Source organism: Euleptes europaea, chromosome 17 (assembly GCF_029931775.1).
Source record: "Euleptes europaea isolate rEulEur1 chromosome 17, rEulEur1.hap1, whole genome shotgun sequence".
In the NCBI taxonomy this organism is placed as follows: Eukaryota; Metazoa; Chordata; class Lepidosauria; order Squamata; family Sphaerodactylidae; genus Euleptes; species Euleptes europaea.
Window position 1 is genome coordinate 905,354 of NC_079328.1, and position 15,451 is coordinate 920,804.

General features: G+C 52.7%; 1 protein-coding gene across 1 annotated transcript in view; it reads left to right on the forward strand.

The window, feature by feature from the left end:
- The first annotated feature begins 5,188 nt into the window (after window positions 1-5,188).
- GABBR2 (gamma-aminobutyric acid type B receptor subunit 2) overlaps window positions 5,189-15,451 on the forward strand; it is a 725,909-nt gene continuing 715,646 nt past the window's right edge. The window contains exon 1 of the mRNA XM_056862472.1: window positions 5,189-5,362. Within this exon, the coding sequence (XP_056718450.1) occupies window positions 5,216-5,362 (147 nt within the window). The 5' untranslated portion in view covers window positions 5,189-5,215. The remainder of the gene's footprint in view (window positions 5,363-15,451) is intronic.

Sequence of the window (15,451 nt, forward strand, 5' to 3'; positions counted from 1 at the left end):
TACATCAATCTACAGGTTTTAGCCCATTCTATGCAGTGTATGGGCAGGATTTTGGTCCTGTCACTCCCACAAGCACTGTGGAGGGGGAGGGAGATTCTGACATTACTTCCTGGGCACACACCCTCCGTACCACTTGGCCTTGGCTCATTAACAATCTTGACCGAGCCAAGCGCAAATACAAAGCACAAGCTGATAAACATCGTTCCCCCGGGGGCGAACTGCGAGTGGGTAAATTGGTCTATCTTTCCACCAAAAACCTACGTTCCACCCGTCCGTGCCTTAAACTCAATGCTAAATTCATTGGCCCATTCCCGATCACACGGGTCATAAATCCTGTCACGGTGGAATTAGCTCTCCCGAAAACTCTGAGGCGTGTGCATCCCGTTTTCCACATTAGCCTCCTGAAGCCCCATACGGCCTCTCCACGATGGCATCCCGATCCGCCCCCCGAACAGCCCATTATGGTGGGGGGGGAAGAGCACTTCGAAGTTTCCAAAATCCTTGACTCCCGTGTTCACCATGGAAACCTACAGTATTTGGTCCGGTGGAAGCACTTCCCCCCTGCCTACGACGAATGGGTTCGCGCACGAGATGTCTCCGCCCCCAAACTAATCGATGCCTTTCACACTGCCTACCCGGACAGGCCATCCCCCTTACCGACTGGGAGGGGGCCTTAAGGGGGGCAGGATGTCAGGCTGCTATCTCTGTTTCAGTATTGTTTCTGTGTTGGTACTGTACTGTCTAGCCTCAAGGCCGACCACACATACCAAGGCCTGGGAACACTGCTCCTGGGAAAGTTGACTCTGTCTGTGTATGCTGATGTTGTATAATCTCCCGCCATTTACTGCCTTATATTATCGTTCGGCTAGTGAGACTCTCATAGCTGCCATAGTTCCCTGTATGCACTGTATTGCCTTTTTGACCAGTAAAAGCCATCTGATTGGATTCTATATGGCTCTGTGGTGATTTCTGGTTCGAAGGGTCAGGAGCTTACACTTTCCCAGTCAACAGAGAGGCAATGAAGCGCACCCGGCTGTCTTTCGTGGGGAAGAGCTGTCCCTGTTCCCGCATATAACTGTCCACTTGGTGTAGGAAACAGGGTAGGGCTTCAACTGAGCCGTCGTAGGTCACTCTTAACCGAGGTTGTTTCCACTGTATGGGAGGGGGCACTGGGGGCAGCACTGGAGGCGGCAACACCGGTGCTCCTGGAGCCGGTAAAACCGGTGCTCCGGGGACCAGCTGAGCTGGAAGTCTTGGAGGCAGCTGGGCCAGTAGTCCCGGAGGGGGGAGAAGTGGTGCCCTCAGCGGCGGAAATTGCGGTCGTGGAGCCGGCACCGGTTGGACTGGGGTAGTTTGAGCTCGTTGTAAAAGTTCATTTTCTCTAATTGCTCCATTTGGTCCTGCAGACAGGCCACACGATCGTTCAAGTCCCGGTTGTGGCCGCACAAAAGACGCATTTCGTCCCCAGTACCCCCCGTGCGTCTGGCCTGGCTAACCCGGAGATCAGTAGCCCAGTGGGTTCCTTCACCATACAGGTCCTCCTCATCCGAGTAGTCCGGTTTGATCAAGCGACCTGCAAGCTGATGTGCGCAGTTCGCGTCATGAGACGGGCCAAATGTCGGGGGAAATGGGGGGATGAACCCGAATCCTGTGCTGTCTCTGGGACGTGCATCCGTGACCGTGCGGGCTCAAACGGCGGCCAAACGTTGTTCCTCTTCTTTCTCAGCCCGCGCCAGAGCTGCCGCCGCATCTGCTGCCCTCAGCTGTTCCTCAGCTCGCTTGCGGTCAGCGAGCACTTGGTCGGCCTCGAGCTTGGCGGTAATCGCCGTTGTGACGATCGGGAGAGCTTCTTGCTCCAGAAACAGGAGGAGTTCAGAAGAATCTGGTAAGTCCAATAACGGCTGAACCGAACTGCCAGAGCAGCAGCGTCTGCCCCAAACCCAGGGGTTAAATGCTTCGTGAGTTCAGCCGCCGTGGCCGTGGCCGAGGTCAGTCCCACCAACAGTAAGGCCGTCCGGGCCGCTACATCTCATGCCTCTTTCAAGCACAAGCTGGGATCAGGAGCGGTTGGGATCGGGGCCTCCTCTGCCCGTGTTCCCGCCATGGATCGGGGCGAAGCGGATCGGGGCTGCTACCGGCTCTTGTTGCTCAAACCCGCTAACATACGGGTCAAGGCTGCTAAATCCTCCTGCACCAGTCGAACTTCTTCCACAAAACAGTATCCGGAGGTCGTGCTGGGCACTTTGATCTGTGTTGGGGCTCGTCCAGGGGGTCGTGTCAGCCAGGCGACGCCACTGAACTCGACTGAGTACAATCAGGCGATTGATCTCCGCATCCGTCCGCAGCGCCTCAGCAAGAACGTCATTCAGCAAAGAAGGGTCGTTGGGGTACTCGTCCAACATTCCCAACGGAGGGTACCAAGGTTCAGGACCCTTTCGGCCAGAAACCCTTTACCCGGGGAGCGCTGTCTGTACTCCCACCCAGGACCTAGGCAAACCCTCCGGGGCTCCAGCCACAGGTAATTCACTTGGAGAGCACGTTCCCTGCTCCCATCCGAGACCCTGGCGAACCCTCCAGGGCTCCAGCCAGGCAGGTAAAAAATAGAGAAGTGAGTCGTGCCAAAATGTGAGTACTTGTCCCCGTGGTTATCCCACAAACAACATCCACAGACGAGAAGTCCAAAAAGAGAGTTGATTTATTGGAAAACCTACAGGCTTACAGAGCTAACAGGTAAATTGCCATGACTGGGAACGGGTAGCACAGTACAAGGCCTATATTGGAAAGCATGAGTCACAATGGGTCACGGTAACCCCCCTCTCAACGAGGAGCCGTTCCCACGGGAGATAGCGCTGGAATACAGGAATTCAACAGTTAGCAGGCTTGGCCATGAGAGGCCTTGAAACCAAAACATTCTTAGTCTGACAGACTGCTGAGAGCAGAGGAAAGCAGGCCTGACACATATTGACATGTCTGGGGAGGAGGGAGGTGCAGATGTGGCTGCCTGGGTACACATGTTTCAAACGACCTGGCTGTGGTTGGTAAAAAATCTGGATCGAGCCAAAGCAAATATAAAGCTCAAGCAGACAAAGACCGGTCATCAGGTAAAGAGTACGGAGTGGGAGATACAGTTTTTTATTTGCTGATTTTCTCTACCTTTTAAGGAGAATCAAACCAGCTTACAATTGCCTTCCCTTCCCCACAACAGAGACCTTGTGAAATAGGTGGGGCTGAGAGAGTTCTGAGAGAACTGTGACTAGCCCAAGGTCACCCAGCTGGTTTCATGTGGAGGAGTGGGGAAACCAACCCGATTCACCCGATGAGCATCCGCTGCTCATGTGGAGGGGTAGGCAATCAAACCTGGTTCTCCAGATTAGAGTCCGCCAGTCTTAACCGTGACACCACGCTGGGCTCTCATGCACCCGCTGGCACCTTTCCTGGCACCTGCCAAGAGTTTCTAGTAAGTGAACGGGGTCAGGGAGGGCTTTTGCCCAGCAGGGCTTCTGAGTCGTCAGTGGAGATACGGTTGCCTGAGTGGGCTTTTAAAAGTGACTTTGCTGCCACCACAGCACAAAGATCTTCACTGAAGGTAAATGGCGCGCATGCAAGAAAATCCTCGTCAACAGTATGCGCCTTCTAAAAGGCAGCCTGTGAAGCAGGGCTTCTTCTGCCCCAAATCTGTGAAGCAGGGCTCCGCTCCGCGATGGGCCGTGCTGGGCCCCACCTCTTGCGGCAGCCATTCTGCGGCTGCACCCACCACCCTGGCCTAAGGACTCCAGAGGGGCCCGCAAAGGGCGGGGACCCCTGCCCGAAAGCCCGCTGCGCGCCGATTCTGTGGCCACCCCTTCGGCGGGGCTCAGCAGGCCACGGACGACGCTGTTGCTCCCCGGCGGGGCGGGGGGGGGGTCGGGCCCAGCCTCAGCGGGTCTCCTCGCCGTTCGACGCGGGCCTGGGCCGCAGGGCTTCCCGGCCGCCTGAAGAGAGGGCCCCGCCCGCCCGCGCCGCGCCTGCCCCCCGCGCCGCAGGGCCGCTGGAGCCCCCGCCTGGCTTCTGCGCCGACCCCCGCGGGGCGAGGGGCGAAGGGCAGCGAGCGGGAGGGCCGCCCCCCCCCCCCAGCCGCAGGGCCCGTCCCCGTCCCGCCGCCCCCCGCACTCTCCAGCCCGCAGGCCTCTGTCCCGCCGGGGCCCCGCCTGACGAGGCGCGGGGGGGGCGCGGCGGCGACGGAGCAGGGCAGCCCTACCGCGGGGGGGGGGCGGGGGGCGCTCCCGGCTGCTCCTCCCGGCGTGCCGGGGGCCGCCAAGGCCGGAGGGAGCCGAGCGCCCGGCGGGGTGAGGCGGCCTTCTGCTGCCGAGGAGACCCCCCCCCCGTCCCTCACCCCGGGCGGGCGCTCGTCAGCCCGCGCAGCCCAGCCGTCTCGGCGGAGCTGGTTTGGGGGAGCGCGGAGAGGGGCTGCCACCACACCCGCCCCCGCCTCTCCGCTGGCCGGGCGGGCGGGCGGGCGGGCATCTGCCAGGGCCCTCCGCAAGCCCCCGCCCCGCCGCCCGGCCCCTCCGACGCCCCCAGGAAGAGGCGCCGCCCCCCCCTCGCGCGCGCGCCGGCGCCCCTCCCCGCCTTGCCCAGCGGCCTCCCCCCTCCCCCCGTGCCACCTGCCCGCCGCCCCTCGGCGGGTTTTGTGCGCGGCGCGGCGCGTGGCGCGGCGCTCGTTGGCGGCGGCGTCTGCGGCGGGAGGGCTCCCTCCGGCGGGAGGGCTCCGGGGGACTGCGGCAGTAGCGCGCCCAGCCTGGTGGCAGCTCCGAGCGCGCCTCCCCTCCCAGGCGCCCCCCCCCCCGCCGCCGCCGCCGCCGCCTTCGCCCCGGCCCTGTCGGCGCGGCTGCCCGGACCCCTCCTCCTCCTCCTCCTCCGGCGGCGGCGGCGGCGGCGGGGAGCGTCCTGCGCGCCCTCGCCCTGCCTGGCGGCGGCTGCAGCGTGAGCGCCCCCCCCCCCCCCGTCTGCAGCGCGGCTGGGCGCTGCCCTCCGGACGCCCCGAGGCCCGGGCAGGCGCCGCCGCCCGGAGGACCCCTCCTCGTCCTCGTCCTCCGGCAGCAGCATGCCCGCCTCGCCGCCCGGGCCCGCCCGGCTGCTGCTGCTGCCGCTGCTGCTGCTGGCCGCCTGGGCCGGGGCGCGGGGCCCCCCCCGCGGGCCGCCCCCGCCGCCCCCCGCCGCCGCCCCGCTGGCCATCATGGGGCTGATGCCGCTGAGCGAGGCGGTGGAGAAGGGCGCGCTGGGGCGCGGGGTGCTGCCCGCCATGCAGCTGGCCCTGGAGCAGATCCTGCGCGAGGCGCTGCTCAGCCCCTACGCCCTCGACCTGCGCTACTACGACACCGAGGTGAGCGGCGGCGCCCGGCGGGGAGGGGCGGCTGCATCTTCTCCCCCCTGCCCCAGGGGCTGGCGGGGGGCCACAGGCCCGGGGCGGGGGAAGGGCGAGGGGGCGGGCGCGCCGGACACTGGCTGCCAAGCCCCGAGGGCCTCCGCCCCACGCCAGCGGGCTCGGGGGCGCTCAGCCCGCGGGGACGGCGGGCGGGCGGGCGGGCAGCGGGAGGAGAGCCCAGGAGGCCGCCGCCACGCAGCCCCCGCGCCCCGGGGGCCCAGCGATGCCGTCCCTGGCGGCCCCGGCCTAGAGAGGGAGGGAGGGACGGGGGGGCTCAGCGCAAAGGCCCTTCACTGACGCCCGCCGGCAGCATGCGGACACATCGAACGGGAGCTGGCCTGGAAAGAGTTAATCTTGCAGTCTCTCTCCCTCTCTCTCTCCCCCCCCCCGGTCCTTCTCTTGTGTCTGCCGTGCGTATCCCCCCCCCCCCCACACACACACACACAAGTGCTGGGGACCACGTCTGCCCTCTTCAGGTGGGTAGGAGAAGGCGGGGGGGGCGGGCCGAAGCCCCCCCGGCCTGCAGGCCGGATCCCTGGCCCGGCCGCTCTTCCCTGCTGGGGGCGGGGCGGGGGGGCCGCGTTTCAGAGGCGTCTTGCGCGGGTTTTGGTCGCAATTCACGCAAACGTGTTTGCTGCAGCACCAAACGCGGCTGCGACGCCAGGCCTTTCCGGGAGGGGGCGCCATTTGCTCACGCGATGCCTGCGGGGCCCGGGGAGAGTCCGTTGCCCGGAGACGGGCGGCGGCGAGCGCGTCTGCCCGGCGCCCACAGCGGCCTGACCCCACCGGCCCCCTGGCGCGTCCCGGCCTCCGTGGGGCGCTCGGTGGAAACCCCGAGCGGTCGGCAAGGGCAGGCGAGGCTCCGGGCACGCGTCTCCCCCGCGCCTTTTGAGTTCCCTAGCTGCTGGTTTCATTGAAAGGTGTCAGCGGCGGCGGCGGCGTGTCCTTTTCCGTCTCTCTTGAGAAAGCAAAACTATGGGTGGCAGAATTAACACGACAAGGAGAACCACCTAATGTGGAGGAGGGCAACTGTTGATCAAACTAAGTTTGTAATTACTTTTGCTGTAAGGAAAGTGTATTTCAAGAAATTAACACAAAAGGAAGATCTACCTTGATCTTTGTTCCCAAAACCTTATTTTCAGAAACAGAATAGCCTCATTTATTTGAATAGCCTTTCAGACAATTTGAACGTTTTGGGATCGTCTGAAATTCAGATAACAGGAAATGATAACCGTATTCATGGGACTGCATGAGATCTTGCAGCAAATTTGGGAATGAGGATGGCTGGTTCCCACAAGCACGTTTACCACATGACAACTGCAACATCACGTGATTAGTTGCATGTGAAAATGCATTAAGGCACATTAACAAAAGCGCAGAACGTGTCTCCTTGCATTGCCTCAAACGTAATGCAAACGGTGGAGTCAGTATGAAGGATTTCAGCAGTCAATCATCCCATCAGTATGCATTAGTCAAGTATAGAGAAATAATGTGCGTGCATTGTGTGAACCGGAGAAGTGGGTTCCGGCTCACAAAAGCTGATGCCACAACACGTTTTAAGGTACCACAAGGTCAACACAGATGACTATCTGAGACTCAGCTTCGGATAATGCTGCCTCTGGATTACTGTACCGTTAGACTAGGAAGGCCTGAGACAAGCAGAGCCAGAGGGAAGCCATTTGTAGTAGCCTGAAACCAGAGACCCAGAGGCCTGGACAAGTCTGGAAAGAGATGTGTCATTTTGCTGCTTCGTGATGAAACACATTGTCAGGGGCTCCAGGGCATGGAGACCTGATGACCCCAGAGTTTAAGTTACTGCAAATAATCCACCAGGCAAAAGGGTAAACAGAACAGGGTGGGAGGGGGGGTTATATGGCTGCTGCCAGAGAAAGGGGATGGGGTGTGTGAGAGCCCCCTGGACGATGAGATACATGTTTTAACTTGTATACTTCTAATATACTTTAAAAACCCTAACCAGATGAGCAAGAAAGGGAGGGTAGAAGGTACTCACATCAGGTTTTCCAAACCTCACAAGCCAGATGGATCTTTGGGAAGGGAATGAAGCTGACTTGAGCTGAAATCTCAGAAAGGGGGGAGGGAGTGAAATGCGGTAGCTAGAAAGGCAAATATGATTTTGTTCTATAACAACAGAAGTATAGTGTCCAGATCACGCGAAGTGATGGTATCACTTTACTCTGCTCTGGTTAGACCTCACCTAGAGTACTGGGTTCAGTTTTGGGCACCGCAATTTAAGAAGGATGTAGACAACCTAGAAAGTGTCCAGAGGAGGGCAACGAAGATGGTGAGGGGTCTGGAGACCAAGTCCTATGAGGAAAGGTTGAAGGAGCTGGGTATGTTTAGCCTGGAGAAGAGATGATTGAGAGGTGATATGATAACCATCTTCAGGTACTTGAAGGGCTTTTATATACAGGATGGTGTGGGGTTTCTGTTGCCCCAGAAGGTCAGACCACAGCCAACGGGTAGAAATTAAATGAAAAGAGTTTTCGGCCAAACATTAGGAATAACTTTCTGACACAGTGCATTCCTGAGATTCGGAGTGGGGGAACAGTGGAGAGGAGGCTCAGCCACGCCGCCTCCTAAAGTCGTTCTCCGCACGCCAACAAACAAACAAACTTTTAGCGGCTTTTTTGGGGTATAACTGGGCCTTTTCGCCCCATAGAGAAAAGCGAAGCTACGCCTGCTAAAAAGCAGGTGCAGCTTCGCTCTTCTTTGCACCGGCGTTCACAGGGCGAAAGGGGACAGGAAGCTGACTAATGGCAGCTCCTCCCCCTTTGCCCGCCCCCGGAATGCCTTCCGGGATGCCGGAACACCCCCTGTGGGCTTTTATGCCGGTGGGATGTTGGCGCAAGGCCCCGTCGGCATCCCAGAGCGGCGCTGCCATAGCAGCGTCCTGCCCTTCATACCAGCATTCTGGCCACTAACATCGGCGTAAGTACTCTGGACACCAGTGCGGGGGCCCCGAATGCTGTCACAGCACCTTCCTGGCCTCCTAAGGGCTTTCACCCTGGAGGCTCAGGAATGCGCTGTTTGAGAGGTTCCTTAGTGGAACAGGCTTCCTCGGGAGGGGGTGGGCTCTCCTTCTTTGGAGGTTTTTAAGCAGAGGCTAGATGGCCATCTGTTAGCAATGCTGATTCTGTGAACTTAGGCAGATTATGACAGAGAGAGTAGGAAGGGCTGGGTCAGTGCTTGGCTCTCGTTGGCTCTTTTTACATTCTTGGAGAACAGGTGAGGTGCGAGAAGATTGGAGGCTGGCAAATGTTGTCCCCATCTTCAAGAAGGGGAAAAAGGAGGATCCGGGTAACTACTGACCCATCAGCCTGACGTCTATAAAAGTCTTAGAACAAATCATCGAACAGTAAGTCCTTGAGCATTTAGAAAGGATACATTTAGAAAGGAGCCAGCATGGGTTTCTCAAGAACAAGTCATGTCAGTCTAATTTTATCTCTTTTTTTGAGTTACTTCCTTGCTGAGTCAGAGGAATGCTGTAGACATAGCTTATCTTGATTTTAGTAAAGCTTTTGAGAAGGTTCCACATCATATTCTTGTTGACAAATTGGGAAAATGTGGTTTAGATCCTGTTACTGTTAGGTGGATCTGTAACAAGCCCAAAGAATGCTTGTTAATGGTTCCTCATCCGAGAGAAGTGGATATGCCTCAGGGATCTGTCCTGGGCCCTGTTTTGTTCAATGTCTTTATAAATGATTTGGATGAAGTAATGAAGGGATGCCTATTAAATTTGCAGATGATACTAAATTGGGAGAGGCAGCAAATATGGTAGAAGACAGAGCCAGGATACAGGATGTTCTTGACAGGATGGAAAACTGGGCTAAAACTAATAAAATGAATTTCAACAGTGGTAAATGTGAAGTTCTTCATTTATGTAGGAAAAATCAAATGCATAATTATAGGATGGGGGAGACTTGTTAAAGTCCAAATAGAAATTGGGAAACGAGGCAGAGAATCTGATAAGCGTTTTTGAATTCAGGTTGATGCAGCTGAATTCCTTGTTAAACTGCTGAAGCAGGAGCAAACAACAGACACCCTCCTTCCTATCAATTTGAAATCTGTTTTTCCTGCAGTACATTATAATGTTACACTTCTGTGTAACCATGAAGCTCTGCTATGCTATAGAAATTTATGTCATAGCATCATAGAGTTGGAAGTGAGGCCTCCAGAATTCCAGGTGCAGCCTAACAAATGTGATGTCTGTAGTGGGATATCTTGTGATTTGGATGTTACGCCTCTGTTGATACATCCCAAGATCCCATTACCCTTTTTTGTCGCTGCATCACAGTGACTGCTCATGTTCAGCATACAGGCCACCTGAACCCCTAGATCTTGTTTGCACACAGAAGTGTATCCCCCGTCCATGTTTGCATGCTTCTCATTTTTGTTACCCAGGTGTAGAACTCGGCACTTGCCATTGTTGAATTGCACCTTGTTTGCATCTCGCCCACGTTTCCAGTGTGTTCTGATCTCGTTGAATTCTATCTCTGTCTTCTGGGGTGTTTGCTACTCCTCCCAATTTGGTTGTCATCTGCAAATGTTATGAGTAGTCCCTCACTGGCAGCCTTCAAGCAGCGGCTGGACAAACACTTGTCAGGGATGCTCTAGGCCTATCCTGCATTGAGCAGGGGGTTGGATTTAGGTGGCCTGTATGGCCCCTTCCAACTCTGTGAATCTTTGATTTCCGTCCCCCTCATCCAGATCATTTGTTAAAATATTGAAAAATGCTGTACCCAAAACCGAGTCCTGTGGCACCCCACTGGACACCTCCCTCCAATCAGGTGAAATGCCATTGATGACTAATGTCATGTGTCTGAACACACCTGTGCCATGTATACATTACTGTATCCATTATGGTTAGTATCCAGAAACCCCTAAAAGGGATGTCTTTTTGGGGGGGCTGGGGAACTGTGAATGTAAAGAAGGGGTGACTGTCACAAAAGATTTGATTCTAAGATGGATTCTGCCAGGAGATGGGCCACAGCAGCAGAGTTGAGCACCATGTGGAAGTGGTCCTGTACAGTCACAGCTTAGGATGACCTTATCCAACACTGTTGGGGCTTTCTAACAAGGGAAAACCCAGTCAAGGCACATATGATTTTTTCATAATTTTTGGATGACCATACGAGAATTTTTACCAAAATATTTGTGAAAAGACCCTGTCAGCAAATTGGTAAAAATCCACGATGGGTTGGAGAATTCTGATTGGTTTAGAAGAATAAAGCTGAATCAAGTATAAAAATGAGGGGTCTCTAGCAGGGAATCAGTGAGAGAGGATACAAGCGCCTCTCCCCCCCCCCCCACCTCATCCTCTCTCTGGATGGGGTACCCTCTGGAAGTGCCACCCTTTGCTGAAGGGAAAAAGGCCTCCTTGCTGAATGGCTCTGGTCTCTGTACCATTTTTGTGTGCGCCTTGCTGCCCCCTTCTGGTGGACTGGAGAGATTACTTTTTTGCCATTACTGTTTTATGCCAGGTTACTATTTTAATCTAGGTTAGATTAAGCTATATCCTCTGCGAATTTCTCTGTGCTGGGGTGCAGTCTGGAAAATTTCTCATGCAGTTAAAGGGAGGTAAAACTCTTGTTATCAATCCATCCCCATAAATCAATAAATCCCCATAAAATTGCGTAACCTGGTTCCAAACTCCTTTTCCAAGGGGCTGCTCCTCCCTGCACAAGAATTAAAAAAAAACCCTCACAACACAGGTTTAGCCTGGGAATGAAGCAGGTTAACAGTCGGCATTGAGCTACTTGTGCTCTTTTAGATAAGTGGATAGTCTTTCTGCCGTAGTTACATATTTAAGAAAGGTTTTAGTTGTGCATAGTTATATGTGAATAACTACTGGGATGTGGAATACATGTATATTTGACAGCAACACAGTGTGGATGGATTGATATCCATGTCTAAATGCACATCACCCACTGGTCTTAATCTAGAGTAGGAGATCTGTGCATCTGTGAGCAGATCTTCCCCTTGGGTTTGGGGCATATGGATCAAGTAGCCCTTTAAAAAATATGTGTACTTTCACTCTTTAGTATTCTTGAGAAATAAGAAATAATGTAAACCAATGCAGACTTTGATCTTCTGAGTAGACTCATGCTTGTTAGCATATATGTTACTGATGCCAAAATTGATATAGTTGATAAGAAAAATATACCACATCATGCTGAATGGGTGATGGGAAGGGCTTTTGAATCTGTAAAAAAAGCATATAGATTTGCATCTGTAAGCTGCTTCACTCATGAGAAATTTGCTGCAAAGATATAATTTTGGTGTTTGGTGCATTAGGTGACTTTTGTGTACTCTGTCATGTGTGATGATGTGTGATGAACTCCATATACATACAGGTTTGGAAGGTGCGATCATAGGCCTGTATGTAGCCACATCTTCTGTGCTACTCACTGCTCTTCAGGTCATCGTCGATGACCCTACTTGTATGGAGCCCCTTCCCCTAAAGTGAGCTTTCATAGCTGGGCCTCATGCTTCTTTTGCTGGAAGTTTTTTTGGCAAGAGATGTATAGAAAGCATGTGTATTGTGTGTGTACATATGCAGGATAAAGCAGAGGTGCCATCATTAAGTAATACAGATTGAGTATCCCTTCTCTGGACTGCTTGGGACCAGAAGTGGTCCATATTTCAGATCTTTCCATATTTTGGGATTTTTGCATATACATAATGAGATATCTTGGGGATGAGACCCAAGTCTAAACACAAAATTCATTTAGTTTTATATATGTTTAATATATACTTTATCCACATAGCCAGAATGTAATTTTAAACAATATTTTTAATAATTTTGTGTACATTGAACCATCGATGGCACTGCTGAGGGGGCCTGTGAGTTAATGCCTGCGTGCTGGCTCAAAAGGTCCCGTTTTCAGATCTGTCTAGATATCAGATATTTGGATAAGGGATACTCTATCTGTAATGTAAATTTATCTGTTTCCTTCACTTGTAACCTGCCTTCTCCCCAACCCAAAGTGGCCTATGTTGTTCCTCTCGCCTCCATTTTAATCCTCACAACAACAGTCCTGTGAGGTAGGTTGAGCTGAGAGAGTGATGGTCCCAAGGACACCGAGCAATGTTCCGTGGCAGAGTGGGGATTTGAACCCGCGTCTCCCAGATCCTAGTACAGCTCTCTAAGCACTGCACTACACTGGTGTAAATATACATTGAGTGACTGTTGTTGTAAGCAGTGAAATGAGGCCATGAGCAAGGTGGGGGTGCGGAAGAGCTACAAATCCCTTTGTGCAAAAAAAAAATAATGTTGCTACTGTTGCTAACATTTGTTAACATAGACTATATAGAATCCCATATAAAATTTTTACTAATATTTCTATAGTTATTCTGAGATTTAAAAGATATATATCACAACAAGGGGTTGAAAAGTACATTGGGTCTTTTTTGGTTTCACCTTGAATGCATCCAGGAGCAGCAGTATGAAATTTGTTTACTCCTGTCCCTGTGCAGAATCTGACGTGCTGCTCGGGGTGGGGGTGGGGGTGGGGGGGATGAAGTAAGGAGATGACAATATGCTAAAATATTAAAGTCTTTCGGCAGGGTGTCTAGAAACCCTCTGTTTAGTGGTAACTGTGCCATTGGAAATTGCCTGAGATGGTGAAAGGAGAGAGCTGTGGCTGAGCTGGCCATGGTGCTAACTCTCCCCGGCCCGGCACGCACAGCCAAGACCTGAGCGATAGCCCAGCAGCATCGAAGGCAAGGCATGACTGCGGTTTCGTGCATCATGGGTCTTATGCACATTTACACAGAATTTAGCCCGATTGAGTTAACTGGAACTCACTTCTTTGAAAGTGTGCTTAATACTGCAGACTTACTTATGCTCAAACGTACATTCTCTGGTTTACTGACCTCCCCCCCCCCCTGTCAAGTCACAGCTGACTTATGGCAACCCCTGGTAGGGTTTTCAAGGCAAGAGATGTTCAGAGGTGGTTTGCCAGGGCCTGCCTCAGCGTCACCACCCTGGTAGTCCTTGGAGGTTGCCCATCCAAATACTTGTCAGGATTGACCCTGCTTAGCTTCTGAGATCTGACGAGATCAAGCTAGCCTGGACTATCCAGGTCCGGGTGGTTTAGTGACTAGTCAGATGTATAATAGCAACCATCATCACAGAAGATTGATAGGAGTTTACAAAAGCAGCTTGCTTTCAGTATCTAGGGGTCTTACAGAGGAAATTGTCCGTTTCTCTGTTGCATCTAGAGAATGCAGGGGGGGGGGAGAGAGAGAGCCCTGTGAAGGCGGGCAAGTCAGTCGAGGGTATGATTTTTCTCTTCTGTGGAATTCTGTTTTCCCCCTCCCTTCTGTAAACAAAAGCTTTAGTTTCTGAGATTTCACAACATGATCCTTCAGCGATCCAACTTTTAGCTTGACAAATTTTTAGTGTTACAGTCCACGGTTTTTGAAACTGATCTAATGGCTAGAATGCTTGGTTGGCTGTAAAAAGACCTGTGCTTGGTTTATGAGTCATTGGGCCAAAGAGTACATTGCTGGTAGGACATTACAAGATAGTGACCCACACGAGGAGTACTCTGTAGCCATATTAGCTGCCTTCCAGGAAAGGGCAGACAGACGGGTGGAGAGGGGGAGATAAGACAAAAGAACATGGCTAGCTCCCTTTTCTTTCCTGTAATTTGCTGTAATGCAGAACTGTTTGTACTGCCAGTTGGACTCAAAATCCGCAAGCCTTCAATGCATACTTTTGGACTGCTTAACTCTCCTTGATTTCAATGGGATTTAAGGAGCCTGGGAGAAGGACTACAACCATGGTGTTTTTAATCTTATGCAGGAAATGTCTACAATGAATTAATGTGATTTTTAGAGGGGGGAATAATTTGCTTCATGCTAAAAGTAGGGGGGAAATGTTATCTACCTTGAGCCTTTGGAACTGGCTGGGTTATATGTCCGAAATAATGTGTTAATGAAAGAGGTTAAATTTAGCAGCACACAGGAAACAATGAACTACCTTTCCTTTGGTATGCAAAATTTTTAAATGTTTGGATAGTCAAAGTACTCACTGTTCCTCTTAATCAATAACAGTCAGAAGAATATTGAAAATAATGAGGCTGTGCGGCTAAATCAAGACCTTAATCTACTGCAGTTGCTTTAATTTCTCTGCAAATCATGATCAGGACTTAAATCGCTTTATGGAAATTCTCCACAGAGCAAGAATTTGCTCCTGTGTCTGTATCATGGATATGATAGTTGCACGAGTGTAGTTTTGCATAGATGACTTGCAACTTTTTCTTCTCACACATATTAGGCAATTAATGGTGTTCATATTGTGACTCATGTCAGCCTGGAAGTGGTGGTTAAAGAAGTACTCTCTGTACATGCCTAATGGCATTGTTCTTCCAACCAGAGAGGAAAACATCTCAGAATCATAGGGTTGGAAAGGACCTCCAGGGTCATCTAGTCCAACCCCCTGCACAATGCAGGAAATTCACAACTATTTCTCCCTCCCCACACATACACACTTCCAGTGACCCTTACTCTATGCCCAGAAGATGCCCCAAAAGCCCCCACCAGGATCCCTGGCCAATCTGGCCTGGAGGAAAATTGTTTCCTGACCCCAAAGGGGCACTCTGCATTACCCTGGGCATGTAAGAAAGGGCCATGGGAGCCAAGCACTGACTCAATCAGCCCTTCCTGCCCTCCCTCTCATGATCTGTCTGTTCACAAAATCAGCATTGCTGTCAGATGGCCAACTATTTAAAAACCTCCAAAGAAGGAGTGCACACCACCTTCCGAGGAAGCCTGTTCCATTGACAAACCGCTCTAACTGTCAGAAAGTTCTTCCTAATGTTTAGCTGAAAGCTGGTTTGATTTAATTTCAATCCATTGGTTCTGGTTGGACCTTTTGGGGCAACAGAAAACAACTCTGCACCATCCTCTATATGACAGCTCTTCATGTCCTTGAAGATCCTCTATATGACAGCTCTTCATGTCCATGTCAAAGATAGGACATTTTGGAGGACTTTCATTCATAGGGTCGCCATGAGTCGG